Source organism: Manis javanica, chromosome 6 (genome assembly GCF_040802235.1).
Source record: "Manis javanica isolate MJ-LG chromosome 6, MJ_LKY, whole genome shotgun sequence".
NCBI lineage: Eukaryota > Metazoa > Chordata > Mammalia > Pholidota > Manidae > Manis > Manis javanica.
The window spans coordinates 146162468-146189795 of record NC_133161.1 but is presented as its reverse complement, the minus strand read 5'-3'; the positions used below and the strand labels follow the sequence as shown (position 1 = coordinate 146189795).

Below are 27328 nucleotides of genomic sequence, written 5' to 3'. Positions count from 1 at the left end.
CCCTCCTACCCCCTTCCCTTTGGTAACCACTAGTCCCTTGGAGTCTCAGTCTGCAGTAGCACTGAACTTTATAAGTCTACACTTTTGCCCCAGTTTAAGACCCCTTGTCTGGAATATGCCTGTACCCCTTTACTAGGCCAGCTCCTACTCATCTTTTAAGAACCCCTCAGGAATACCTCCTGGGGGCGTTTTCTGATTTCCACCCTTTTCCAGCTCTGGTCTGTACTAGGTCTCTCATCTCTGAATTCCTATAGTACCGTGTGAATCTCATCATTGCACTCGTTGCTCTGTAGTATATGCTTGCCTATTTGTGCTGTTAAATTATGAATTCCTTAAGAACAGAATGTGTTTTAAGTCTCTTTGTGTTCTCAGTCCCTAGTTTAGTGACTAGTACAGACTAACAGAATTGAAACTGGAGTACAAATCTTTTTTTTCAGATGGTAAAAAAGGGTTTATTATTGTTATTATTTTTATTTTGGTATCATTAATCTACAGTTACATGAAGAACATTATGTTTACTAAGATCCCCCTTCACCAAGTCCCCCGACATACCCCTTCACAGTCACTGTCCATCTGCGTAGTAAGATGCTGTAAAATCATGGAGTACAAATCTTTAGCCTTCAGTTTCTGATCTTTCAGTGATCTCGTGCTCTACTGTTGGTGGCATTATTCCTGCTAGTGATAAATACAAAAGTTCAGCTAACAAAAACAAAAATTCAGTTCATACCTACTAAAAATTATTGAGGCATTTTCTGGGATCGTTTGATTAGAACCAGATGAAATTAATAAAGATTGTTTTTGTAGGAAAAGTGAAGCTAGAGGAAAAAGCTAGACTGGTTCAGAGGCACAAGGTATTGGGAAGGAGAAAACCACCTTTGTGAGGGCTCCAGGGACCCATGAAGTAGCACAGGAAGCTCTGGGACGTGGCCTGGATCTGAGCCAGAGTATAAAGAGGGAACCCTTTTTATTATCGAGAACAACGTGGAACAAGGACCGGGTAGCTGCATGTGATTTTTAGGTACAGAGAGGAGTAAAAGATTCTTCGGTTGCATCTGGTTTCTTAGCTGGAGACCCAAGCTTTCTTGAAATAGGAGGAAGGCTGGCTGGCTCATTTTTATCAGTGATCTTTGGAGACACAGATTTGAGTTGATCAATTATTTATCTACTTGTTTACAGCAACCTGATGACCAGCCTCATTTCCTGGAAAGCTCTGATGTTGATTCCATCACATGGCCACAGGGAACTAGATGCAGGGCCTGAAGGTATTGTGCAAGTTCCCTGTCTGGTGAAAGCCCAGGAAATGGAAAGTGGCTGGCCTGTCTGGCTGCAGGTCCTGCCTGTAAGATCCAAGCTCCTCTCCCCTGACTTCCCTTCTACTCTTTAGACAGTAGTTCATGCTGTTGAAGCGGCCACGCCCAGCTTCAGTGTGTGGCATTTAGGAAGACAATGGAGATGAGACACAGCTCAGAATGTTTGATCTGCCAAACCTGCACAATGCAGAGCTTTAACCAGGATTTTCTGACATCAAAGTCCTTGCTGTTCCCATAATTCCATGAAGCCATGTGACAGGTTTGAGACCTTATCCCCAGAATGACAAAGTAAATCCTATCCCCGTTCCCAGTCTGAGGTGCATGCAGTTTTTTCATATCCTTGAAGGAGAGAGAAGCAGACACAAGGGCAGCCCTGGGAAAGAGCAGAACTTGCCGGGTGGAAAGCAGTGCTGTCCAGTACTCTGGCTGCCGGCCTGCCTATGTCCAGGGCAATTCTATTTGGTCTCCAAGAGGATACACTGATCCCTTTTTAATGGTTGTGGTGAAATCAAGGAACTTTGAGTCTATTTCCTTCTGAGGGGTTGGTTCTGCAACCTTTTTTTCTGGGTTAAAGTTGCACATTATTTAATTCTAAAGTCTGATTTGATTCTGCCACCCACCCACATGCATGGCCACTCTCTGACCCCCAGGTTCCTTGGTTACTTGACGGGCTTTAGCTAGTCTGTTTATTGTGATTCTTAACGGTACCCTGCTCTCTGTGCAGTCTTGAGGTCATTTTAATGATACCACTGAGCCAGCTGAAGTTGCCTTCCTGTCTTGCTCCAAATCTCAAAAATCCTGTGATTTAAAATGGATCTGGACACGTGGAAAACTGGGACCCTTGTCAGCTGCTTAGTGACTTGTCCCATTTCCTGGGTCCTTTCTTCACTCAGGTGCAGAAGGATGGTCCACAGAGAAATAGAAGAGAGTCATTCGAGCCTTGGGGCGCCACCCTGCCCCCTCATCACCAGGGCTGGGGCAGAGAAGGCAGTAGCTAGACTGGCGCAGAAGGCCGAGGGGGCAGCCGGGAGGCCTTGACATCTCTCTGCACTCATGAGTCTGGCGCTGAGACCCAGCACTGCCCTTCCTTTATGCTGACTGCTACAGCCAACAAAAGTCATTTCCTCGGGCCTGCCCGGCCTCCGAAAGGGCCTCTCATCACTGGGCTGGGCTGGGCCGGGTCCTCCCTCAGGGTGGGGCAGAAGGGCTGAGGAAAGTTCTGCAGGCTTGAGGACAGCAAGAAAATCTGGAGCTGCTGCCTTGCCACCCCGTCTGAACACACAGCCGAGAATTCAACAGTTGAGCCCTTGAAACCTTGGAAAAGGTAAAGATCCCTTCTGGATTCATTTGGCAGATTTCTCCCCAGATATTGACAGGAGAAAAGGAGCAAACAGAGATATTGGTAGTCCATAGTTGTTTGGCCTCAGAGCAGAGGTTCTCAAAATTTATCACGTGTAGCAAGCTTCTGGAGCGCTTGTTACAGCGAAGATTCCTTGGCTGCACTTTCAGAGACTGTGATTCAGAAACTGTAGGACTGCCTGGATATGCATTTTAAACAGGCCTAGGGGCACATTTTGCTCCAAAGCCTAAGCAACAGAGTTGGAATGTTCTTCCCACCCCGCTCACCAGCCTGGGTGTATTCAATACAGCCACAGCTCCAGTCAGCCTAGAGCGAGACTCTATTGTCCTCAACCTGTGGTTCTCACAGCACGCAGCAAAGGTCCTGGCATGTGGTATACCAGTTAAGTTACCAAATGGGGAGCTCATGCTCAGGTGGGAGTATTTCTTAGAGTTCCAGATTTACTGGCAAGATGAGAAAATGAAGTCTAGTTAGAATATGGAAACCCGACATTGACTCTCCAGACTGGGTTGCTGACTGCATGGAGGGCTCGTGGAGATACCTGTTGCTATCCTGAGAAGCCTCCAGTTCAGGTTTGCCTAGATGTGCTGGAAAAAGTACTGGACTCAGGAGATGAGTCTACTGGGCTACTCATGAGCTGAGCTTTGTGGGCTTCACTACCTGTGAAGTGAGGGGTTAGCCCAGCATTCCGCTAAGGTTCTCTTTGGTCTGACTTTCCAGGGTTCTCCAGCCCTGGATGAATGCTTGGGCTGTGGCTATAATGCTTGGGTGGTAGGCGTAGGCTACTGCTCCTTCTCATCATTTGCTCAGTATAGTTATGTGTACCTGGCACATAGTAGGTGCCCATTAAATACTTACTACAGGAATGAATAAATCCTTGTAATTGATTATAAGAGTATTTTACCTACAATCCTCATTGGAAAAATGCCCAGGTATTAAGGCAGGGGCAGGGGCTGCAGCTGCCAGACTCTTGTGACAAGAGAACTGACAAGCCACTGGCCTATGTGGCTTCATCAGGGTCTCTGACAACTGCAGAGTGGCCATGCTACATTTCTTTAAACATATCGAATTTATAAAAAAATCTTACTAAAGGAATTCACATACATTGCACACAATTTATACGTTTTTGAAAGGTATAAAAAAAATTAAAAACCACCCACAATCCAGCAATTTTTCTCTTCTTTTTGGTACTTTTCTATACTTTCGGAATTAGAGGAAAATATGATATATGTTATTTAAAAGTCACTTAACTCATATATAATCATAGCTAAACTTGTATGTATCTTTTCAGCACTTTCTGTGTATGTCTTAGGTATATGTAACCATACTGTTCACATGGTGTCGTATTGTGAATTCTATGCTTAACATTGTCCCTTCAGGTCTTAAGCATAGTTTTCAGTAGCTTCATGATCCACGGCACTTAACCACACCCCCCTCATTATAGATGTTTAAGCTGTTTCCTTTATGCTTTATATCATGAATATCACATTTTTATCTGTATTTCTTTATTTCCATAGGATAGAGTCCCAGAAGTGGAATTACTGGGTCAAAGAGAATAACGCTCATTAAAGCCTCTTGAAACAAAGGGCCGAGTTATTTTGTAGAGAGGTTTTCACCAGTTTGCACTGAGAGTCACTATCTTCCAGTGAGTTGGCGGCTGCCCCAGCAGAGAGGAGAAACAGCCCCCAGGCTTGAAGGCTTCCCCCAAGCTGTGTGGCCGCTGCAGTGAGGGTGAGTATGCTGGGATTCCGGCTGTAGTTCCGCCCCAGCTACTCCTCCCCTGGCACGGCGACCATCGTGTTTCCATTTCTTTGGGTTCTTCGTTTCATAAAATCCCAGGAGAAAAAAACGTCCCAGGGGTGGAGGCTATTAGTGGTAAAGGCTGTGGAGATGGGAGTGGGGGCATCCCTACGTTTGCCCCAAGAGAAGAATTTGTCAACAAGAATCCAACATCTGGAGATCCTTCACGGAAACATCCGTCTGTTCCTAAGTGAGCTTTCCCGAGCAGGATAAAGAAATAGGAGGCGGTAGCGGGATAGGGTTGGAGTACGCTTCCCGCTGGAGGGCTACGGCCCCTTTAAGGCCCAATTCAGGACCTGGCCCTTTAAAGCCTGTGTCAGTTTCCCCTGACGTCAGCGGCGGACCCGCCCCGCTGCTGTTTACCGCCTCGCGGCGCAGAGTACTTTCCGGAGTTCGGGGCCGCGGAGCCGCTGGGACCGCCCGCCCTTAAAGGGCCCGCGCCCTGGCCCACGCGCCGCGCCCTGCGGCGTCGGGTCCCTACCCCTTAGCAGCGCCCTCGCCGCCGGCCTCTCCACGCGTCGCGGTCGCCCCCGCCGCCGGCTTGCCCTCCCTCCTTCCCGGTCCCGGCGTCTGTCTGCAGGCTCCCAGCAACCAGTCGTCCCTCGCCCTCCGGGCCCAGACCCGCGGCCACAGGGGCTCCGCGCGGGCGGTGCTCGGCCCCCCGTGAGCGGCAGCCGCCCGCCGCGGCCGGGACCCCACGCCCTGCCCGCCTCCCCGGGGCCCGGCGAGCGTCTCGGCGGCTCCTGGGAGGGGACGTCTCCTAATCTCAGGCGGGGTTAAAGTTCTGGTCGTGGTGAGATGCTGGAAGCTGCGGCCAGAGCCGCAGCCCGTCCGGGAGGTGTCCTGTCGCCCGTCGCCGCCGCCGCCACCTACGCTGCCGCCGCCCTGCCGGGGCCATGTTCGCTCTGGGCTTGCCCTTCTTGGCGCTCTTGGTGGCCTCGGTCGAGAGCCATCTGGGGGTCCTGGGGCCCAAGAACGTCTCCCAGAAAGACGCCGAGTTCGAGCACACCTACGTGGACGAGGTCAACAGCGAGCTGGTCAACATCTACACCTTCAACCACACCGTGACACGAAACCGGGTGAGGGCTGGGGCTGGGCCGGGGCTGGGGCCGAGAGGGCTAGGGAGTCTGCCAGTCCCCTGCCCTTCAGGAGGCCCCACGAACGCGCCGCCCTGCTGGGCTCCCGTTCCCCAGAACTGCACTGGAGCCTCCTGACCAGCTTTCCTTCCTTGGCCGCCAGTGTTTTTCTGAAGCTCCCGCTGGACAGTTTCTGAAGGTGTCCCACTGCCATCAGCTCTTTGCGCCCCTCTTGTCCACCAGCTGTAGTCTGAGCAGGACTGGCCAGCTCCCTAGCCAGCACCCAGAATCTGCTCCGTGGGGTCTGAGTGCCAGACGAAGCGGCCTTGCTGCTGGCCTGGCCCAGAAAGCCCCAGCGGGCTGACAGGCCCAAGTGAAAGGGGGGTGCGTGGGGACTTGGGGCCGCTGTGACTGCTGGGATCTTCCCAGCATTTTTTTAGTTTTATTTCTCTTTCTAAGCCCTCCTCCTCCTGCCCCAGCCAGCTGACTCTGAGCTGAAGAGGGCAGATACAGGGCCAACTCCCAAGTTGGGTGGGAGGCGAGAGTTTACCTGTTAAGGAGAATCTGCCTCGCACCTTGACTTCTCTTTCATTTCTTCCCCACAGTGTGTCGAACATGAGCTCCAGATAGGAGGTCTGGGAGGTTTAGACGTAGATGTCAGTCAGAACTGAAATTTGGAGAATTTTTGTAGCCTGGCTGAATGGTCTCTTGCCCAGCTCACCCCATGCCTGGATTTACTGAGAAGCAGAGGAGTTGCCAATGGGAATCTGATTTTCTCTATGCTGGGGAGGGGCCTGGTTTCTGTGGCAGTCCTGGATCTGCCTTCAGTGCCTGCTTCTCTGAAATTTGATCTCCTGTTTGGAGTCCTTTCTTCTTTTTTCCCTGTATCTGGAGTCAGCCTGAGAGCTGTGGCCTTTATCTCTTTGGGCAGTGCTGCCCCAGGGCTTGGGTTTCTGCAGCCCAGTAACAAGTATTCCCAGGAATTTGTTTAGTTCTATTTCTTTAGTTCTATTTCTTTCTCTAAGCTGCCACTGTCGTGTCTTTGCTGCATAGTGACCCAGGGTTGAGGGTCTCCATTTTGTAGAGGAGAACTTGAGGCTCAGAGATGTGAAGCAACCTCTCCACGGCTTTGTCCTTTGGTCAGAGCTAAGGATAGAACTTGGCTTTCCACAGTCGGTTTCCCCACCTGCCCACTCACCCCCAGATTAGTTGTTGATAGGAGCATCCTGGCTCACAGGGGAGAAAGTTGGGGAGCACTTCCTGCTCTCCTGTGTGCACGTGTGCCTCTGTGTGTGCCTGTGAGCGTGTGCAGGCATGAGCATGGTTAGGAGTGGGGTGTCCCGGAGATGCTGAGGTCTCCTTTCTCCTTCCAGGAAGTGAGGCCCTGCACATACCTGCCATCCAGACACAGCTCTTCCCTGAGCCTCTCTTCTAACTCAGCACAAGCCCCTCCTGGAGACTGGGTGCTGCCCTGGCAGGAGAAGGGGCACACATAGCTCTCCAGCCTGACCAGGATTGGCGTGAGGGTGTCGTGAGGGAGGGCAGGACTCACAGTCTGGAGCCATGTGTCCGGGGGACAGAGATAGTCACAGGCTTGACGGAGGGCATTTCCATGTCATCCTACAGACAGAAGGAGTGCGTGTGTCTGTAAATGTCCTGAACAAGCAGAAGGGGGCTCCCTTGCTGTTCGTGGTCCGCCAGAAGGAGGCTGTGGTGTCCTTCCAGGTGCCCCTCATCCTGCGAGGGCTGTGAGTAGGACCTGGGAATCGAAGGGGGGTAGGCCTCGGTCATGCCTCGCCCACAGCCTCACCCAGGGCCATCCCAAGGGCCCCAGACCACCCTGAACCAGGAGGCTGGTCCGTGGCACGAAGGCTGAGCTAGCCAACCCCGAGCTTGTTAGCCTGGTGGAGGCAGGGGTAGGGAAGTGGTGGAGATCAGAGTGGAGGAAATGGGGCCTTGCTGCCCTGGAGTAGCACGTTGGCCGGGACGGGAGTCACGTCCTGACTCTCTGCTTCTGGCCTTAGGTTTCAGCGCAAGTACCTCTACCAAAAGGTGGAACGAACGCTATGTCAGCCCCCAACCAAGAATGAGTCTGAGGTCCAGTTCTTCTACGTGGATGTGTCCACCCTGTCACTGATCAACACCACCTACCAGCTCCAGGTCAGCCGAATGGATGACTTTGTGCTCAGGTCTGTAGGGCAGAGCCAGGGGACTACGGGACTAGCCTCCTTGCCAGGCTCTGAGGGTGACTGCAGGGGTCTTCTCTGCGCCACAGGACCGGGGAACAGTTCAGCTTCAATACCACAGCAGCTCAGCCCCAGGTAAGATCGCCCTGTCTCTCAAGAAGACTGCCCATCAAGAAGAGAAATGGGGAAGCCTGGACATGGCGTGGGAGTGGTCTAGCAGTCTGTGCTGGGAGTTTCTCCTTAGAGGACCCTCTGGAAGCAGGAGCTCTGCTCCCAGGGTGGTAAGGGACAGACAGCATGGAAATGCAGGAACATGAAGTGTGGCCGCTGTCTCTCCTGCTTGCTGAGTGATCGAGTGACACTGAGAGACTGTCCCGAGTGCACAGCTGAGGCCGAGGAGAGCAGAACACAGAAAGTGGGGCCACTTAGGCCAAGGCCTTTCTCCCCAGAGAGCCTCTACCACTCAACCCGCAGAGGGTTCACACTGTTTCCCTTGTAGAGGGTCAGAGAGTGCCTCCTCATGAGATAGGGCTCTCCCCGCACCCCTGTGCCCTCAGTACTTCAAGTATGAGTTCCCGGAGGGAGTGGACTCGGTGATTGTCAAGGTGACCTCCAAGAAGGCCTTCCCCTGCTCAGTCATCTCCATCCAGGATGTCCTGGTAAGCTGAGCGCCCTTCTCCTCTCCTCTAACTAGTAACAGGGCTGCTAAAGAGAGGGGACAGGGCCCAGGCCCCTGCCCATTTGCCAATCCCTTATTCCCTCTGCAGTGCCCTGTCTATGACCTGGACAACAATGTAGCCTTCATCGGCATGTACCAGACTATGACCAAGAAGGCAGCCATCACCGTGCAGGTAGGAAGCACACATGGCCCTTCAGGAGATGTGGCCAGTGATTAGCTTTCTAGACCTTTTCTCCCTTTCCCCTGCCCCATTCCTACCCTGCCCAGAGGACTCAGTCTTACCCACCAGTTCCGGAGACTGTATATCCCCCCATACATGTGGGAGTTGAATCGTAACCTCTACGCCCACTGGGGGCATCAGAGAGCAGAGTACCCTTTCTAGCTGCCGTTCCTCTGTTCACTGCGATGACAGGTAGGAGAGGACAGGGCACTGCCCCGTCTGGGTGCTGCTGCTGGCAAAGGCTCAGACCTGTGCTGGGGGCAGGGAGGGGGAAGCCACACGTTCACCTCACAAGCCAGTCGTGCAGCTGATGAAGGCAACGTGGCCCTGCACACCCTCTCTTGACTGATGTGCAGGCGGTACCAGTGGGCTCCACAGCAGTGGGGCAGACGGGCATTTGCTCACTTGGCTGTAGGGTAGGGTCAGGCCTTGGGCTCTAGAGTCAGATGATCCTGGCTCTAAGCTGACTTCTGAGCCTGTCCAACAGGACTGATGACAGTACTTATCTTTTAAGGGTCTTTGTGAAGATGAGTTAAAAATCTGTGCAGATGAGGGTTCAGTATGACATCTGGCCCACAGTAGGTACTGAGAGAAGGAGGTGGTGATGACAGTGGAGGTGATAATCATCACCATCTTGTGATCCTGCAGCGCAAAGATTTCCCCAGCAACAGCTTCTACGTGGTGGTCGTGGTGAAGACTGAGGACCAGGCCTGCGGGGGTGCCTTGCCTTTCTACCCCTTTGTAGAAGGTACATTTGGTGCCCTGGGCCTGGCCTGGGATGGGGAGGGCTTGGTCACCTCCTGGGAGGTAGAGGAGCCTGTGGGGCCGATTGGTGGAGGTGATGGGATGTGGGGTTTCGGCCCCAAGTTCGCCCAGGCCTCGTCCCACCAACTGTAGCCAAGCTCCAGGCAGCCACTTGTTTGCCCATTTGACATTTTACTTCCAGATGAACCAGTTGATCAAGGGCACCGCCAGAAAACCCTGTCAGTGCTGGTATCCCGATCAGTCACATGTGCGTGTGGGCGGCTGAGGGGGGATGGACTGGCCTCTGGCTCTTCCTTCAGACCTAGGGTGGGGCGTGTTCTCCAAGCAGGAAGGGTGCTGAGGACCTGTTGGGGCAGGCTGACTGGGTGACTGGGTAGGGAGGGGGAGTCCTCGGCAGGCTTCATGCTGGGAGGGCCAGGCGGCGCCCAGCACAATTCGGTTTAGATGGTGCAGGACCACAGAGTAAAGCACTGAGTTCTGGTTCTCCCTGTGCCACTACGCACGGTGTAGTCTCATGCAGCCCCAGTTTTCCCGTCTCTGTAGCAGGGGTAATGGAATCTGTCCCATTCGTCTCACTAAGTTGTGAGGTTCAGCACACAATTAACAGGAAAATGCCAGGCCCCGTAGTCATGCTCAGTAAATATTGACTGAACTATTGAATGGACACCTTTGTAAACTGGAAAGTATAAGATTTTTCAGAAAGGGATTGTGATGGGAGGAGAAAGAAGCGCCTTTCCATCCAGCTTCTTTATTTAGCATCTGTATATGGCGCCCCCTCTGTGTGCCAGGTGCTGCCTTCTGGCTGCAGTCGTGGGGAGCACCCGTCTAGAGGAGCAAGGCCTGGTGCCCTACAGGGCACTGTAATGAGGCAAGACCAGGCCACCGTTGGGGCCGAGGAGGTTTCCTAGAGCACACAGTCCCTGAGCTGTTTTGAAGGTTAAGTCAAGATGGAGTTTTTGAGAAGGAAGTAGAGGAAAAAGTTCTAGCAGAAGGAGCAATGTGAACAGACAGGCATTGTGTCCAGGCTTGGCGTATTTGGGGAACTGGCAGGGTCACTACCTGTGAGGGGAGAGGATAGGTGGGGCCCTGTGTGCTACAGTGGGGGGCCTGGAGGGCCTGGGGGGCTCACCTTCCTGTATCCTCCACCCAGCTGAGGCCTACGTGGCTGGCATGCTCTTTTGCCTGGGTGTATTTCTCTCCTTCTACCTGCTGACCGTCCTCCTGGCCTGCTGGGAGAACTGGAGGTAAAGGGGACCTGCTGGGCCCGCCCCTGCACTGGGCTGGGTTGGGCAGGGGAGATGGGGAGATGGCCTGGCAGGATCTGGGGTGATCTTCTCCACCAGCCACGGGGCCTAGGAAGGCAGGTCCCTTTTGGGGTCCGTGGTCCATGGGCCTCTCCTCTGGAAACCCACCCCTCCCCTCAGCCTTCTTCCCAAGCAGGGAGACCCCACATTGCTCCCCAGCCTGGAAGAACGTTGAGATCATGCATGGTAGTCAGGGTTAGGGGGTGGAGGGGATGAAGGCAGGCCAGCCCCACAGAGGGGTCCTCGTCCTGCCCTCTGACCGTCCTGGGGATTCTCTTCCTGCAGGCAGAGGAAGAAGACCCTTCTGGGGGCCATGGACCGAGCCTGCCCAGAAAGCGGTACCTCCAGAGGCCTGGGTGGGGAGGGCAGAGCTTGCTCTGGGTTTGGAGGGGAGAGTGGGTGGTGGTTGCACTGGGGAGGTTGGAAGAGGAAGGGCAGCTGGGGGTTCTGGTCTCCAGATGGGAATGGGCCGGGATCACCGGGCCCGTCCGTCCCTAACACGCCGGCTGTAAGGGCCGGCGCCCGATTTCCTCTCTGGGGCTGCCTACACTGTCTGTCTGTCTGTCTGTCTCGGATGGTGCAGCTCACTGTCTCTGGGATCATTAACCCTTCACTCTCTCCCCCTTTCTTCTGCCGCTCCCTCTTTTCCTGTCTCCCCCCTGCTTGGGACCTCCCCCCGCAGCTTCTCTCCTGGGTAAGCCCCAGCTGCCTTGGGCAGAGGAGCTGGCCTGCAGAGTGGGGGGAGGGGAAGCACAAGGGGGCCCAGGCGGGCCATGCTGTCTGTGCTTGCTGGTAATTCCGTGGCGGGAACCCTTGACCTTTCTCTCTCTTTAGGGTGAGTGTTCCCACCGGGGACACACAGGGGGGTGGGCGCAGGTGGCGGCGGAGGGAGGGGAGTCGGCGGGATCGGTTCTGTCTGCCACCATGGGCCCTCTGCGTCTGTCTCTCGGGGTTCTTCCTTCCCTCTCTCCCTGCTTTTGGCCTCTGTCTGCTTCCAGGGCTAAGAGGCCCATGGACCTTCTAATTGCAGGTCACTCTCGGGTCCTGGCCAATTCCTTCCCGGGCAGCTCCCCTTATGAGGGCTACAACTACGGCTCCTTCGGTATGTGTCCACGTCAGAGGTAGTACCTGCCACTTGCCTGGTCTAGGCGGCACGGTGGCAGTCAGCCTCCTCAGAGCCCCTGGGGGCTGGGTCCTGCGCCCCCTTCTCTGAGGTCTCCTGCCTACCTCACCACCTACCATTCCCTGCAGAGAACGGTTCTGGGTCTGCTGATGGTCTGGCTGATGGCACGGGCCCTGGGGACGTGTCCTACAGTTACCAGGGTGAGTGGGCCAGGCAGGGCAGAGTGTGGGGGGCAGGGCTGGAGCTAGCTGCTGAGACCTGACGGTGGCCGCTGCCCCTCCTGCCAGACGCCGGAACTAAGGCGGGGCCTGCCGTTCCTCTGCCCATCTCCTTCTCCTCCCCCGCCCTTGCCTCCTTGGCGCCGCTTCCACGGTAACTTTCCCTTTCCTTTGAAGGGCAGGACCAGTTCAAGCGGCGCCTTCCCTTTGGCCAGATGCGGCAGCTGTACATTGCCATGGGTAGATGTGGTGGGGGGCTCTTCTGCCAATCAGCTCCTGCCAGGGTGGTTGGCTGGAGCTGGTGGGCTCCGGGGCCAGGAAGATGCTTTGTGCATGGCTCCCCATCTAATACCAAGAACTGCCAGCTCTTGTGTCCTTTGAGATGAGCAGGCACTGGCCCCTGGTGTCCGTGGGCTGGCGCCCGGCTGCCTGCCCCCAGGCCAGGTGTTCTGGTTTGCTGATGTGCTGGCCAGCACCCCAATACCCTGGCCTGCTGGGGTAAGGCTTGCAGACAGGGGTGTCATGTCCTGCCCTCTGGGGGCTTCGGTCAGGCAAGGTCACAGGAGAGAGCTTCTGAAGGCACTAGAAAAGAACAGAATAAAGGAGTGGGTGCTCTTCCAAGAGGCAGCCTCTCACCCTTGCCTGCACCCCAGGGCCCACTGGGACTTCACTCAGCAGGGGCCAAGGCAGTCTCCTCTCAGAACCACACACAGCTGGGCACCGTCTAATCAGCATGCCTTCCGCCAGATTCCCTCCTGTTGCTTGTGGCTGGGATCTGGGGTCTGCTCAGGGTCCTGGCCTGGAAGCCCTAGCTCGGTGAGGGGGCAGGGCTGGAGCGGTCCCTGCTGGCGGCCTCTTAGAGCCCACCCTTGCTCCCCTCAGGGGCTGGGGAGCCCCTGATACTTTCCCAGGGCCTGAGCCCAGCCCTGCTCGGAGCCCACAGTCCGCCTCTTCTGACTGCCTAGTGATTGTGACGATTGCTCCAGGTGGGTGGGGGCAGACCTCGGCTTCTGCCCCAGGCAACCTTTCCTCTCTTCCTGCCCCAGAGCGCTCTCTTGACCCCGAGGGTACCCGGCCACGACTGGACTCCATGAGCTCTGTCGAGGAGGATGACTACGACACCTTGACCGACATAGATTCGGACAAGAACGTCATTCGCACCAAGGTCTGCACCATGCAGGCCCACGGTCGGGCTTCCCAAGGAAGGGAGACTCAGTGTCCAGGTCCCAGCGTGCCCCCCTCTGGGGTGGCTCCTTAGGGAAGCAAAGGGAAAGTGCCCAGCTAGGCAGGATCCGTGCCAGGGAACTCGACTCCCAGCACTTTGGGACCGATTGGCCAGGTGCAAGGGGCGGCCCAGAGCCCTGCCCAGCAGCATCCTGGCCTGTGAGGGAGGCCTCTCTGTCCTCCTCTAGCCCGGGCGAGAGGGGCTCCTCCCAGGTGGCTGAGGTGGAGCTCACTCCAGCTTCCCCCCAGCAATACCTCTATGTGGCCGACCTGGCTCGCAAGGACAAGCGTGTTTTGCGGAAAAAGTACCAGATCTACTTCTGGTGAGTGGGCGGGCTTCCTGTCAACCGCAGGGTGTGTGGATTCTGGGCCCTGCAGCCTCACTGCTGTCCTCCCATCCCTCAGGAACATCGCCACCATTGCTGTCTTCTATGCGCTTCCGGTGGTGCAGCTTGTGATCACCTACCAGACGGTGAGAGGGCAGGGGCCTGCTGTGCATGCTCGCCTCTGCCATAGTCAGGGACACGGCCCCAAGGGCAGGGCTTCCCCTCCCCAGGCTCTGGACTGAGCACGGGGCCTAGGTCACGGGACCTGAGTTCACGCCCCTGCTCTGCCTTACCAGCTGAGTGACCTTGTGCAAGTCACCCAGCTACTGACTTAACCTCTCTGAGCATCAGTTTCTTCATCTGTAGAGTGGGGTCAGCACAATAGCAAGGCTGGCCCCTTCCTGGCTGATTGCGGGAATTTGTGAAATGAGTCCTGGGACTTTGTAAGTCTCGGTTTCCCTTCCTCTTTCTCTGTGCTGTGGGGCAGGAACCCCAGTCACGGTCCTGCCTCCGGGTGTCAGCCACTCCTAGGGGCACGGACAGTGAACGCTGGAGGAGGACCTGCCTGGTACCTGTGCTTGCACGTGCTGGTCACGGTGGCACCTCCCGTCCTCTGTGCGGTGGGACTGGGCGGTGTGGTGGGGGCTGGGACCTGGGTCCCCTCCCCCAGGCTGTGGGCTTTAGCGGCTGCTCCCTGCCGCAGGTGGTGAATGTCACAGGGAACCAGGACATCTGTTACTACAACTTCCTCTGTGCACACCCGCTGGGCAACCTCAGGTGGGGAACACGGCAGAACGGGGCAGGGCAGGGCTCTGCAAATGGCCTCCTCTGGCTGGGCAGAGGCCAGATCCGAGGCCCAGGCAGTGTGTTGCCCCCTCCAGCGCCTTCAACAACATCCTCAGCAACCTGGGGTACATCCTGCTGGGGCTGCTCTTCTTGCTTATCATCCTGCAGCGGGAGATCAACCACAACCGGGCGCTGCTGCGCAATGACCTCCACGCCCTGGTGAGGGGCTGCTGCCCGCTGCGCCTGGCCCCGCCTGGCCTAGTAGCCACTCTACCCACATCTCCTCCATTCCGCTCTCAAAGTCCTCTTTTTTATTCTCAAAGTCCTGTTTCCTGCCTCACCCCCTCTCTCTCTTCTCTGTCTCCCTAACAGGAATGTGGGATCCCTAAACACTTTGGCCTGTTCTATGCCATGGGCACAGCCCTGATGATGGAGGGACTGCTTAGCGCTTGCTATCATGTCTGCCCCAATTATACCAACTTCCAGTTTGGTGAGTGAGGCTGCCCTCTCCCTGGTCACACCTGGAGCGGGGACCTGCCTGAGTCCTGCACCACTCTGAGTCACCCAGACTCACCCTGGAGGGGACTCCAGAGCTGGGTGCCTATGTGCGCACACATCCTAGCTTATAGAAAGTAGGCTTCTGGAAGCTTTCATTCATCCGTCAAGTGTTTCAGAAAGGCATGTACACTCACTGAGATAACAGATGATTAAGATGTGGGCCTTCAATGTCTAGGTGCTCAGACCAACTGTCCTTGTCAAGAGGGAAGTCAGACTGGGCTTATCAGCTAGTGAGGTGGCTACATGGTGTGGCAGGGACAACTAAGGGACTGTGGTCCCTGGCCTTGCTTTGTGGCCGTGCCGGCATCCGGGGCTCTCTCCACGCTGATTGTCCGGGCTGGGAGTTCCATGCTGAGGCTCAGGGCGTTTCTGCAGCTCACACCCATGTCCCCCAACCTAGACACCTCGTTTATGTACATGATCGCTGGACTCTGCATGCTGAAGCTCTACCAGAAGCGGCACCCAGACATCAATGCCAGCGCCTATAGTGCCTACGCCTGCTTGGCCATTGTCATCTTCTTCTCTGTGCTGGGCGTGGTAAGGCCCTGACGCGCTGTGATCCCCGGGAGAGGCGCCCATGCATTCACACGTGTGCGTGCATGCACCCCTCTCCACCTCCTACAGGAGAGATCCCTACTAGCTCCCCGAGGTGTCTTCCCAGCCCTGGCGAGCCCCAGCCTGGCTTGTCAGCACCCAGCTCCCCTGCAGGAGGGGTGCGCAGTGGGAGCGGCTTTCCTCAGCACCCCTGCACCCCTACCCCTACCCTGGTGGCCCCCAACAGGTCTTCGGCAAAGGGAACACAGCATTCTGGGTTGTCTTCTCCATCATCCACATCATCGCCACCTTGCTCCTCAGCACCCAGCTCTATTACATGGGCCGCTGGAAGCTGGGTGAGGGCACGCCCTGGGCAGGGCACGGGGCCCACAGAACGAGGTGGGGGTGGCCTCAGGCCCCGGACTCACAACTGGCTTCTGGGTTCTGCCCTCTCACTGGGGGCTCTGGAGGAATCAGTGGGTGAGGAATTAGAGGTGTTGGCCTAGCTGTGTCCTCTGAAGGCCCTGGGTCCTCCCAGCTGCCAGTCTAGAGGACCGGGGAGGACGGGTGCCCAAGCCTTCCAGCGCCTTCCCTCCTCCTTGCAGACTCGGGGATCTTCCGCCGCATCCTCCATGTGCTCTATACAGACTGCATCCGGCAGTGCAGCGGGCCGCTCTACGTGGTACCTGCCCAGCCCCCACCAGCCCCTCCGGTGGGAGTGGGGCCTGGCTGAGCCCAGGGGAGGGCTGGGGACCGGCTGATGTGGGCCTTCTGCCACTTCTCTCCACATCTCTCTTCCCCCTTCTCAGTCCCCGTGTCTCTGCTTCCCTCCAGGACCGCATGGTGCTGCTGGTCATGGGCAACATTATCAACTGGTCGCTGTGAGTCCGGCCATTGTCTGTGGTGGCTTGGCTGGGCAGACAGCTGGGGACTCGGCCAGCCACTGGCTGGCTTGGGGGCCATGGACAAATTTGTAGCTTTGAGCATGAGAAATGGGGTCTGAGGAGAGAGGCATTGGCACCTGAGGCTCTAGAATCCTCTGTAGGCCTCTGAACCCAGCCTCAGATCACAATAAAAGGGGTGGGGCAGGGGAGCACCCTCCCTGCGTCACCAGCCCTCCCCTCTCACCAGGGCTGCCTATGGGCTCCTCATGCGCCCCAATGACTTCGCTTCCTATTTGCTGGCCATTGGCATCTGCAACCTGCTTCTTTACTTTGCCTTCTACATTATTATGAAGGTGAGTGTGGATAGCTGCACCTGCTCTGCCTTTGGGGCAGGAGGTGGCCTGGCCTGCCTGGCAGCACTGAGGGGGAGTGCTTTCTGTCCCCACCTCTCTATGCCAGTGAGGTTTGAGGAGAGGAGGGGTGCAAGCCTCTTGTGTACACTCCCTGGGAACCAGCTGCATCCTGAGGCTCATTTACTGAGCCCCTTCCATATTCTGAGAATGCCCTGTGAAACTGGTAGCATTTCAGGCCCCAGTGGGTAAGCACCCCATTCAGTCTAGCAGGGGTCAAGGAGGTGGGGCTCCCAGGGCCTCCCAGGGCCAGCTGCTTCCTAAGGGACTCTGATGCCATCCCATGCGAGGGGCTCTCTGCACAGGGAGAGTGCCCAGCGGGTGCCCCCAGCCTGCGCACGGTTCTGGGCACATGGAGTCCCCGCCAGGGTGGACATCATAGGTGAGGACACCAGGCTGCTAGTGTGGGGACACGTTGAGCTGTGTAGCTGTGTGAGGTCACGGTGCAGTCCTAGAGGCCTTGCTGAGGGGTCCACCCTGAAATGCATAGGAGGGGATGTGGGGTGGGGCAAGGCCTGGCCCTCAGGCGGTCCTTCCGTCCCCCTCCCAGCTCCGCAGTGGGGAGAGGATCAAGCTCATCCCCCTGCTCTGCATCGTCTGCACCTCAGTGGTCTGGGGCTTTGCCCTCTTCTTCTTCTTCCAGGGACTCAGCACCTGGCAGGTGAGTAGTCCTGCTGGGGGGAGGGTTGCCCACAGGCTTATTGTGAGTCAGCAAGGGCCAGATCTCTCTCCCAGCCTCGTGTGTAAGCACCTACCTGTCTTTCACAGCCGCTTTGTCCTTTAATCCTCCTCACATTCAGTGTGCCAGCATGGAGGTATCCCTATTTACCTGTGGGCAACTGAGCCTCAGAGAGGCCAAGTGACCTGCCCAAGGTCACACAGCCAGAGAGGGCACAGCTGGGGTTTGAAGCCGGAGATGGGAGGCTCTCCCCCTCTGCCTCACTGGGCACCGGCCATTGGTCAGGTTTTGATTCTGTGGTCAGAACTAAGTCTGGCATGGTCTCTGCCTTTGAAGCACTTACCATCTAGTTCCAGAGAGACAAGACCGTTGGTTCCTGGCTTGCCCTTTACAATATGACACATGAGATGAAGGGTGTAGGCAAGACAAGCAGAGGGGGTTTACAGGAGTGTGGAGGGCAGAGAGGTGTCTGAGTTAGGAGATCCAGGAAAGCTTCTTGGAGGAGGCAGGCCTTGCTCTTGGCTCTGAAGGCCCTGGGTGATGGGGAAGGGTCCAGTGGCTCAGAGACGCAGTGATGTGAGTAACGATACAGAGGCGGAACTAGAGGAGACAGATTGGGGGTCAGCGAATGCACTAATCTGGGGCTGAGTGAAACCCGAGAACACCTTGAGGGTATGGCAGATTGTTCGTGTCATCTCTGGGCCTCAATGTGCGGCACACACAGCCCCCAGATGCAGGGTGGTGTCCAGCCCATGGTGGTTGGCCAGGGGTGCCCGGGGGGAGAGCATGGAGGACCCGAGTCCCTCAGATCATGGCCCACTGGTCATGGCGGCTGTCACCCTCGGGTAGCAGTGCAGGACCTGCCCATTGTGCTTTGGGGAAAAAATGAGCATGGAGGAGCCAGGGAGGGCTTCCTGGGGCAGGGGGCAGAGGCCAAGGTGCGGCTGAGTCAGGAGGCACCGTGGCCTTGTAGTGGCCCAGGATGATCATCCTTCTGCCAGATCAAGGGAGGAGGAACGGATGGGGGGCGTGGAGAGGAGTGGAGGGAAGTGGGGGGCAGGAGCCCGCGTCCTGGGAGAGGTGTCTGTGACCAGGCCCGGTCCTAGATGGGGGAGAGGAGCGGGGCAGAGGGGGTGCTCTCCCTGGGCTGGGAGCAGGGGGCGCCCTGGAGGGTGGTGGGAGGCGGGTCTGGCCCCAGCCTTGGGGGCCCTGTCAGCAGGCCACTTTCCCTGCTCCCCCAGAAAACCCCCGCCGAGTCCCGGGAGCACAACCGGGACTGCATCCTCCTTGGCTTCTTCGACGACCATGACATCTGGCACTTCCTCTCCTCCATTGCCATGTTTGGGTCGTTCCTGGTATGTGCGGCTCTTCTGCCCGAGGAGGGTGGCGTAGAGACAGAGGTCACCCCCTTTCCTGTGCCTGACTCAGCTTCTGCCCCCCAGGTGTTGCTGACACTGGATGACGACCTGGACACTGTGCAGCGAGACAAGATCTATGTCTTCTAGTGGAAGCCGGGCCCGTTGCTTCGCTCATGGGGCCCTGTGCCCCTTGCCTCACTGCCTAGAGCCTCTGTAGCATGGGGGGTGTGAGTCCGGCCTGGCTGCCGCACACTGCGTGGTGGCAGGACAGCGAGGTCCAGCCCAGGCTGGGTCCAGCACAGTCATGGCGGTGGCCTTGAGCCTTGCAGTCGCCCTCTGCCAGGGCCTGCTCCCCCAAAACTTGAAATGTTGGCCAAATTGCTGCTTTGTTAGCCCTGGTGGCCTTGTCTGATAGCCGTCCATTGGTCCCTCTGCAGGAGGAAGGAGGGGCGTGTTTCCCGCCCATCTCGCACCTGCATTCTGCTCACCCCTCCCTGCCTCCCGACCTGGGACCCACAGCCTGGGGCTCCCAGGCTCCTGCTCGAGGGCCCCAGTCTGGAGCTTGGCCCTCTGTCCTGCGCCAGGGCCCCACTTCTTTTGGGGCTGAACCTGGCTGCCATCACTGCCTATTCTGGGCAGCCAGGAGGAATGGCGCTGTATGGTTTTGAGGGCTGGCCAGCTGGTGCCAGGCTTTTGGTGCTAAGGCCCGCAAGGGGACCCTGGCAGGGCTGCCTCCTCCCTCTGACCTGTGCACAGGGCTGGCTCCTTAGCAGTGAGGGTCAGCCCACGTGTGAAAACCATGTTTGATCTGAGGGACTGAACTTAGAGGTCACCTTCCTATCCCATGAGCCCCCAGAGTGATGTTGGCACCAGAATTGGAGGGAAGTGACTCAACCCTTTTTCTTCCTAGGTCTTAAGTCCTGCCAAGCCCCAGCTGGGGGCCTTTCAGTGCCATAGACACTGCCCGAGAATGTCCAGGCTGAGGGGGGTTGTGAAGGGCCCAGCACACCCTGCCTCCGTGGCCGTGCGAGCACCAGTCCACATGCCAGTCCGCCTTAGAGGGTCAGAGAGGGGCTCCAGGCAGGGCGTACACCCCCCACGCCCGGGGCCCCTCGCTCTGGGACGCAGGGCTGGCTTCCAAGTTTCCGTCCAGTCTTCAGCCCAGTTCTGTGTTAGTCACACACATGCATACATGTGAAAGTTTGGAGTTTACACTGAGTCGCCCCGGCCCTGGGCCCGGGGGCTCTGGTCCTTGGCTTGCTGTCGCCCTACCAAGTCCGTTCCAGAGGCCCGTGCTGGGGAGGGCAGGTCACGCCTCTGCCACCGAATGGGGAAGTGTTTTATTCCACCCTACTTGTTTTTATAGCCCTCCCTTGGCCTGGGGAGAGGAGGTGGGTCTGGATCTGTTTTCAGAGCTCCATTTAATGTCTGTTTCTGTGCTATGGTTGTGTTTCTGTTTTCTATGAATGAGTCTGCATTCAATTAAAGAAACAACCAAATGCAGTTCTCGGGTCCCTGCTTGCTCCCCCAGTCTGGATGGAGATGTTGAGAATGAGGAGTGGGGTGGGGGTCCTCCATTTTCCAGTTCTTTGGGTCTACTTTTCTCCAAGCCCCAGGCCCACTGGGCGCAACAGTTCCTTGATTCCCCTAACCCCACCCATATTTTTCCTCTCCTTTTAACAATGGCATCAATTCCATAAACATTCAACAGAGGGTCCACTCTGTGCCAGGCACTGTGCCAGGCAGAAAGGAGAGCATAGTGAATAAGCCTTAGCTGTGCCGTCTCAGCTCTGAGATCTCCCCTTGCCTGGCAAATGGCGGTGGCCTCTGCCCACCCGGTCCCAGCCCACCAGTCAGGCCGGGCTCCCTTCGGACCTGAGCTCCTCCCGGCTCAGCCGCTGGCAGTGCGGGCCGTACTCCCCGGAGACTAATGGATGGCCCCTTGCCAGTCAGGCTGCACTAGTGCTTGGCCAATAAGATGGTGGTGGGTGGGGGTAAGTGGGCTCCAAGATGACGGGCAGGCTCCAAGAGGAGGGAATTTTGAAATTCCCTGGGAGGTTCACTTGGATTTCAGCTAAAGCTAAGGATGCCAAGGTTTGGTGGGCGAGGAAGCTGGTGAACTCTGGACACAACCAGAAGCCTGGGCGGCTCTGGCGGGGCGGATCCCCAGGCTCCTCTCCCTGCCCTTTCCCGCACCTGCCACTGGGGGGCGCTCTAGCCCTTTGCGCCACGAGGCCCTGGAGTCAGGCGGCTGCGGTGGGGGGGCCCTGCTGGTGGTGCTGGGAGGTCTGTGTGTGGAGGATGCGGTGGAGAGTTGGCTCCGCCCTGCGGGCTGCCCTAGGATTTGGTGCCACAGTGGGTAGCCCAGAAACCCCCCTGGATGTCTCAACTTCTGCCCCTTCCGGGAACCCTGGAGTCAGGTACCAGCAAGGTAGCAGTGAGTCTCCTTCCCCGGGCTGATGGAGTCCGGTCTGTTTCCCCGGAAGGTAGGGACTGTAAAGGAGGCGAGGAATGGTGCTTTCTGGGCCTCTATTCTAGGGTTGGTATCTCAGGTCCTGCCAGATCTTACAGACCCTCAGAATGGGGGCCGGAGTTTACTGTTGAACCCCCAGATTCCGCCCCAGCTGACAGCTGTCCACCCCAGTAGGTCAGTACAACAGAGGGTGGGGCTGACCGCCTTCCGCTGCCACACAGGGGTCAGCAGGGACGCCAGGTTGCCCCACTCATGGCTTGCCCTGTGGCCTTGGAGAAGACGCCCTCAGAGCTGCAGCTTCCTCATCTGTAAGATGGGGAAAGCAGTCACGCTGTTAGGACGTAGCTGTGAGGACTGACAGCATTTGCAAGGTGCCTGGCACGTCGGAGGTCCTCAGTGAAGGTCAGTTCCTTGCCCTGACTAGAGCTAAAACCGCCGAGAGGGTGTGGTTAGGCCACAGACGTCAGGGATGGTCCCCCTAGCCCTTTCCCGTCTCTGGCCAGACCCTCTTGAAGATGGCCCTCCTCTCGCACCCGGCAGCAGGGAGCAGTGCAGGGGCAGGAGCAGCCCCAGCCCAGACGCCGGGGAAGCCTGCACGGCCCAGTCCATAAAAGGCCTTTCCCGGCGGTCCCCCCACTCCCACCCCCACCCCCCCCCGCGCGCTGCCCCGCCCCCGCCCGCTCCATCCCCGAAGCACGCGGGGAATGTCTCGGGCAGCCCCCGACAGACTGCTCCGACTTGGTGCCTTTCCCCAAATATGGAGCCCGTGTGCGGTCACTGGGGGGGCTGGCGGGTGGGAACGGGGCCCGATTTCCTCTCGCAGGGAGGGGCCAAGGGGTGAGCCAGCGGGGGAGGCTGACATCACCGCACAGCAGCCCTTTAAACCCCTCACCCAGCCAGCGCCCCGTCCTGGCTGTCCGAGCCCAGACACGGAGCTCTCCTTCCTGTGGGCCCCGAGGAACCGCTGTGAGTGCACGGAGCCCGGGGCTGGAGGGGAGGTGGGCTCTGGCTTGGCCGTGGCAGTGGCCGTGCTGCGCGCAGGGCTCCCGGGGGTCCGAGGCCCTGGAGGGGAGGTGGGCTCTGGCTTGGCCGTGGCAGTGGCGGTGCTGCGCGCAGGGCTCCCGGGGGTCCGAGGCCCCAGCCCTGGCTGGGGAAGCCCGCCCTCTCAGCCTGCGTGCCTAATCTCCAGATGGGGACACTGGCGAGTGGGATGGGGCTGCTAGAATCCCTTGGCACTCAGTCTGGGCCGTCCTGGGCTCTTTGAAATGCCCAAGATGACTTGGCTGGTGCGGACGGATTCATGGTGGAGCCCTGGGAACTGGGGTGAGAGGGAAGCTTCTCATTTGCAGCCTAGTCACACCCAGGGGTATGGGATAAGCTCAAGGCTGTGTTGTCAGTCGTCTACCTAGGAGGCTGTCCAAGTAGGTGAGGAGGTGTGTGAGTGCACCAAGGCAGGATGGCAGTGTTGCACTGGTGGGCCACCAGGGCTTGAGCAGCACAGGAGAGCCCCTGGGTAGCCATGGAGGCAGGGGTGAAGGACCACAGACCTCGTAATCTGGTATGGACTGGGGTGGCAGGGTGCAGCACAGGTGAGAGCTGCCTCTCCAGTCACATGGCTCCTTCTGTCGCCTGGGAGGCGAGGTCACCCCACTGCGGCAGAGAGTGGCAGTGGGCGCTGTCTGACCCTGGGAGGGATGGCCTGGGTCCCTGGGCCTTGCTGAAGGGCCTGGCTATTCCCCTCTGGTTGCTATTCAAAGGGTAGCAGTGAGTAGGGCCGCTCTTCTCTGTCTGATTGAGACGAGCCACCCCGTCCTGCCCTCTCAGAGAGCAATGTGTGCCTGCTCCTATTTGCTGTGACTTATTTTGGAGAGGGGGGCACAGCAGTCCCGGACAGACCCCTGGTGCTCTAGTTTTGCTGGGTCCCTGCGGGTAGGAGGTGTCCCCTGCCCTCTGCAGCCGGGCTTTGTTCTCTCAGGGGAGGGAGGCCGATGGCAGCCTGTCCATCCTGTCCCAGGAGGCTTTGTCTAGAACAGCCCCTGGGTGAGCCGTGCAGCCTGCCGTCTCTCCCTCCTCTCCAGCTCAAAGGTCGGACCAGGGAGGTCTTGGTCAAGGAATTTTGAGATATTTCTTGGAGCTCTGCACTTCCAGACGCTTCATCAGGAGGGGGAAGCGTGGGGCTGTGTGCGTTTCATCCTCCTCCCTTGTTCTGATCAAAACCCGAAGGACTCTAGATCCAGGGGTTCCAACTTTGCTTGTCACCACGAACCTTGACGCCTTGCCCATCTGTTCTGAATGCCTCGGGCCTGACAGCTGGGGTGGCAGACGCTGCTTCCGTTCTGTTCCCAACACGTTCAGCATGCCGTCTGGGAGGGGAAGGTGGGAGGGCAGGTAGCATGGCCACCGACCACCGTTCTTCACCCAGGAATCCTTGGGTGGTTGAGAAGCGGGCAGGGAGGGGGTGTGGCTCTGCTGCTGGCAGGAAGCAGGGCAGAGGCCCCGCCCTTGGGCTCTTTGGCCTCCCCCGGCAGGGTGCGGTTGGGGAGGGGGGCCAAATAAGGAAACAGGCTTACAGAAAAGCCAGTTGCCCAATGGTTGGACTTTACATGAGTCAACCTAGAGTTCTTGCTCCCAAATTTTGTTGCCCCCTCAAGAGGAATGGTTTTGGAGATGCATGGAGGCCAAAGCCGAAGAACTTCTACTGTTTTCACCCCTGGGCCAGGGGCTGGCTGTCCCAGGTCACCACCAGGAAACCAGCTCTGGGAGGCGAAGGATTGATGTGAGGAGCACCGCTGGGGGTCAGGCAGCAGGTTAGGGGGGCCCAGACACCGTCCCACCACATGTGCACAGCCCTCTGAGGTGGCTCCCTGCACAGACAGGGACCTCGAGCTCAGAGCGATTGTCAGCCTTGGGGACAGGAAGAGTAGGGCGAGTGGAGACTGGCACTGGCCTGGGGCCCTGGGAAGTGGTGACGCCCCACCGAGGTGGGTCAGCTCCGACCAGAGACGGAGTTGGGATATGCTGACTGCCTCCATCCTCAGACCATTCTAACCCCCCCCCCAACCTCTGACCTCTCTGAGGTCAGGTGCTGGGTCTGGCCTTATTTGGTTCCTCTTTTGGGGACTCTTCAGCTGAATTCGGGGCACTACCCAGGGTGATACCCATGGCCAGGCCAGCCACAGTGTCTGGACCAGCCACACCGTCTGCCCAGCAGCCTTGCCCCTCCTTCCCCCTGTGCGGGCCCAGGCTCTCCTCTGAGCTGGACACCAGGAGCTTCCTGAGCTCTGGCTGGAAGATTCTCAGCTCTGGGATTTCCCTTGAGGTCTCTGGTTCTTGGTTACTCGAGCTACTACAGTGGAGGGAGACTGAACATGAGAAAAAGTCAGCGGATGTACCAGTTCTCTCTCTCTCTCTCTCTCTCATGTGGATCCCTTGAGGAAATGTACTTCTTGGGCAAAAGCTCTTAGGCACTGCTGGCTTTCTAGACCTGCGAGGGGTGGCTAAATTTGAGCCTTTTCAACAGCTGCAGGCCAGAGGCGGAGCTGACTTGGCAAAGGGCAGGAGTTTTGGAGTTCCAGCTTCTGGGATAAAGTGGGGGAGAAGTTAAGAGTTGGCAGTTACCTCCATAACTCAAGGCAGAGCCAGGAAACCACCTCACACCCAGCTGAACAAAGACATCTGCTGGCTTTATTTTGGGGGGCTTTGTGGTTTCCTCTGGGAGGCCTCGCCAGTGCCTGTGTGGCCAATCTTGACAAAGAAAGTACGCTTGAGACCAGTGCTTGTCAAACTATGGCCCACAGGCTACATGCAGCCTGCTGTCTGTCTGTGTAAATAACATTTGATTGAAAAAAAAGCCACGCTCATTTGTTCGTGTATTGTCTACAACTGCTTTTCGTGTTGCAATGGCAGGAGACCATATGGCTTGCAAAGCCCAAAATATTTACTGTCTGGTCATCTACACAGAAGTTTACTGACCCTGCCCTAGATTTCCAAAGATCTGGTTTCTCTGATCTCCATGATCAGAGGCCCCCTGGCCGGAGCGGTTGAGCCTGGCCCCCCGATGTGCACTGCTGGCAGGACCAAATGAGGAATCCGGGGAGGGAGATGAGCACCCAGGGCTGTCCCTGCCCAGAGCCGCAGTCGCCTGGCCCCGGCGAGCGCAGAGCTGTGCCCTGAGCCTCCGCCCCTCTGCCCTCCCTGGCCTGGCCGCTGCAGCTCTCCCTCAGCATGGCCAACAAGGGCCCCGCCTATGGCATGAGCCGCGAGGTGCAGTCCAAAATCGAGAAGAAGTATGACGAGGAGCTGGAGGAGCGGCTGGTGGAGTGGATCGTGGCACAGTGCGGCCCTGACGTGGGCCGTCCGGACCGTGGGCGCCTGGGCTTCCAGGTCTGGCTGAAGAATGGCATGGTGAGTGGCTCCCTGGGAAGGGGTGGGTCTGTGCCATCCTGGTGGAGTCGCAGGGCGGGCACCCCTGCGCTGGGCCAAGCTGCGTTCTGTGCCTGCAGATTCTGAGCAAGCTGGTGAACAGCCTGTATTCTGAGGGCTCCAAGCCAGTGAAGGTGCCCGAGAACCCACCCTCCATGGTATTCAAGCAGATGGAGCAGGTGGCTCAGTTCCTGAAGGCAGCTGAGGACTATGGGGTCACCAAGACTGACATGTTCCAGACTGTTGACCTCTTTGAAGGTACGGAGAGAAAAGGGGTGGAGGTGGCAGGTGGAGAACAGCAGGCTGAGGCAGGGACAAGGAATGACCACAGCATGCCACAACGGCGGCTCTGCATGGCAGGAGGGGGATATGCCGAGAGGATACCACGCCCCACACACACGGGCACACGAAGGATGTCCTGAAGCATACCTGGTTCTGGGACCACCTTTGCCCCTGGGTGGGCCATTCCTCTGAGAGTAGGGGCAGGCCCTGCCCTGGAGTCCTGTTCGCACAGTCCTGAGGTCCCCCCATCCCCATGCATCCTGCTCCAGGCAAAGACATGGCGGCGGTGCAGAGGACCCTGATGGCTCTGGGCAGCCTGGCAGTGACCAAGAATGACGGGCACTACCGCGGAGACCCCAACTGGTTCATGAAGTATGTGGCCCCCAGGGGTCCCTGCATGTCCAGCTTGGTTCTCTGTGAGATGGGGGGGGGGCCTGGGCTGAGCCCTTAGTGAGAGTGATCTGGGGAAGCAGACAGGTAGGCACAAGGCGAAGGTCTACGATGGGGGAAGCTGGGTCCCTAATACTTCTTGACCCCTCCCTTCCTGTCATCCTGTGCCCAGCCAGTTTCCCTCACCTGTGGGCCAAACTAGAGAGAAGAAACAGGGAAGGAGTGGGTTCAGGCTAGCAAGTTACAGGGGAAACGCAAAACAAGCGGAAACGCACAGGCCTACCCAGGGCTTTATCCGGGTTTCTCTCCTAGGAAAGCCCAGGAGCATAAGCGGGAATTCACGGACAGCCAACTGCAGGAGGGAAAGCACGTCATCGGCCTGCAGATGGGCAGCAACAGAGGGGCCTCCCAGGCCGGCATGACAGGCTACGGACGGCCTCGGCAGATCATCAGTTAGGGGGGCGGCAGCCCCCAGCCCTGCGCCCCCCAGCTCGCCGGCCGCAGCCGTGCCACCTAGCCCACCTCACCCACACTGTGCAGTTCCTTCCGCCGGCCCAGCTTCAAGGCTCCGTCACTGAGCAAAGGTGACTGCACCTGGGCAGCGCCCCCAACCCCAGCCTCAGCCGACTCCCCCGTCACCGCTCCCCCCTCCTCCCTGTCCCCACTCTGTCTCTCTCCATCCTCAGCTGAGCAGGGGGGACGTGGGCTGGGGGCAGCCTGCACGAGGGGCAAGTCCACTGTCCTCCCTGGCAGCAGATGCCCACTGGAGGAGACCCAGCCCAACCTCTCCCCATTTTTTGCTGGAATATTTCTGGGGTTGAAATTCAAAAAGGAAGAAAATATACATCAATCTTTTCTCAGGCCTGGCTAGCGGAGTTTGATTTGCCCATTGCTTCGGGTTCCAGGAAGTACGAGCAGGGAACAGGCGGGCATCCCTTGGTTTTGTGTACGCCTGGACTTG

At 57.8% G+C, this 27328-nt stretch overlaps 2 protein-coding genes across 9 annotated transcripts; both read left to right on the top strand.

The window, feature by feature from the left end:
* The first annotated feature begins 2004 nt into the window (after positions 1-2004).
* On the top strand, positions 2005-20303 carry SIDT2 (SID1 transmembrane family member 2). Of its 6 annotated transcripts, none has more exons than XM_036992705.2 (28): positions 2005-2634; positions 4188-5549; positions 7173-7294; positions 7571-7735; positions 7822-7867; positions 8290-8391; positions 8500-8583; positions 9280-9379; positions 9578-9643; positions 10547-10640; positions 10986-11038; positions 11731-11802; positions 11952-12023; positions 12219-12281; positions 13088-13206; positions 13515-13588; positions 13671-13737; positions 14295-14368; positions 14473-14596; positions 14750-14867; positions 15336-15472; positions 15717-15825; positions 16075-16151; positions 16304-16350; positions 16601-16706; positions 17314-17424; positions 18684-18797; positions 18885-20303. In XM_036992705.2, exons 2-28 carry the CDS (start codon positions 5367-5369, stop codon positions 18945-18947), a joined length of 2562 nt encoding a protein of 853 aa, XP_036848600.1. In that variant the 5' UTR covers positions 2005-2634; positions 4188-5366; the 3' UTR covers positions 18948-20303. The 6 variants fall into 6 exon arrangements, 5 of the variants coding, with proteins under 5 accessions (XP_036848600.1, XP_073095832.1, XP_017523832.1 ...); XM_073239731.1 differs by having other exon boundaries at positions 2291-2634; positions 18662-18797; XM_017668343.3 differs by lacking the exon at positions 12219-12281 and having other exon boundaries at positions 2300-2634.
* A 1353-nt stretch (positions 20304-21656) lies between these two features.
* Positions 21657-27228, top strand: TAGLN (transgelin). 3 transcript variants are annotated; one of them, XM_073239738.1, is made up of 5 exons: positions 21657-21675; positions 25486-25677; positions 25776-25953; positions 26247-26349; positions 26680-27228. In XM_073239738.1, exons 2-5 carry the CDS (start codon positions 25498-25500, stop codon positions 26822-26824), a joined length of 606 nt encoding a protein of 201 aa, XP_073095839.1. In that variant the 5' UTR covers positions 21657-21675; positions 25486-25497; the 3' UTR covers positions 26825-27228. The 3 variants fall into 3 exon arrangements, with proteins under 3 accessions (XP_073095839.1, XP_017523846.1, XP_036848612.1); XM_017668357.3 differs by lacking the exon at positions 21657-21675 and adding an exon at positions 22152-22239; XM_036992717.2 differs by lacking the exon at positions 21657-21675 and adding an exon at positions 24031-24049.
* Positions 27229-27328: the final 100 nt, after the last annotated feature.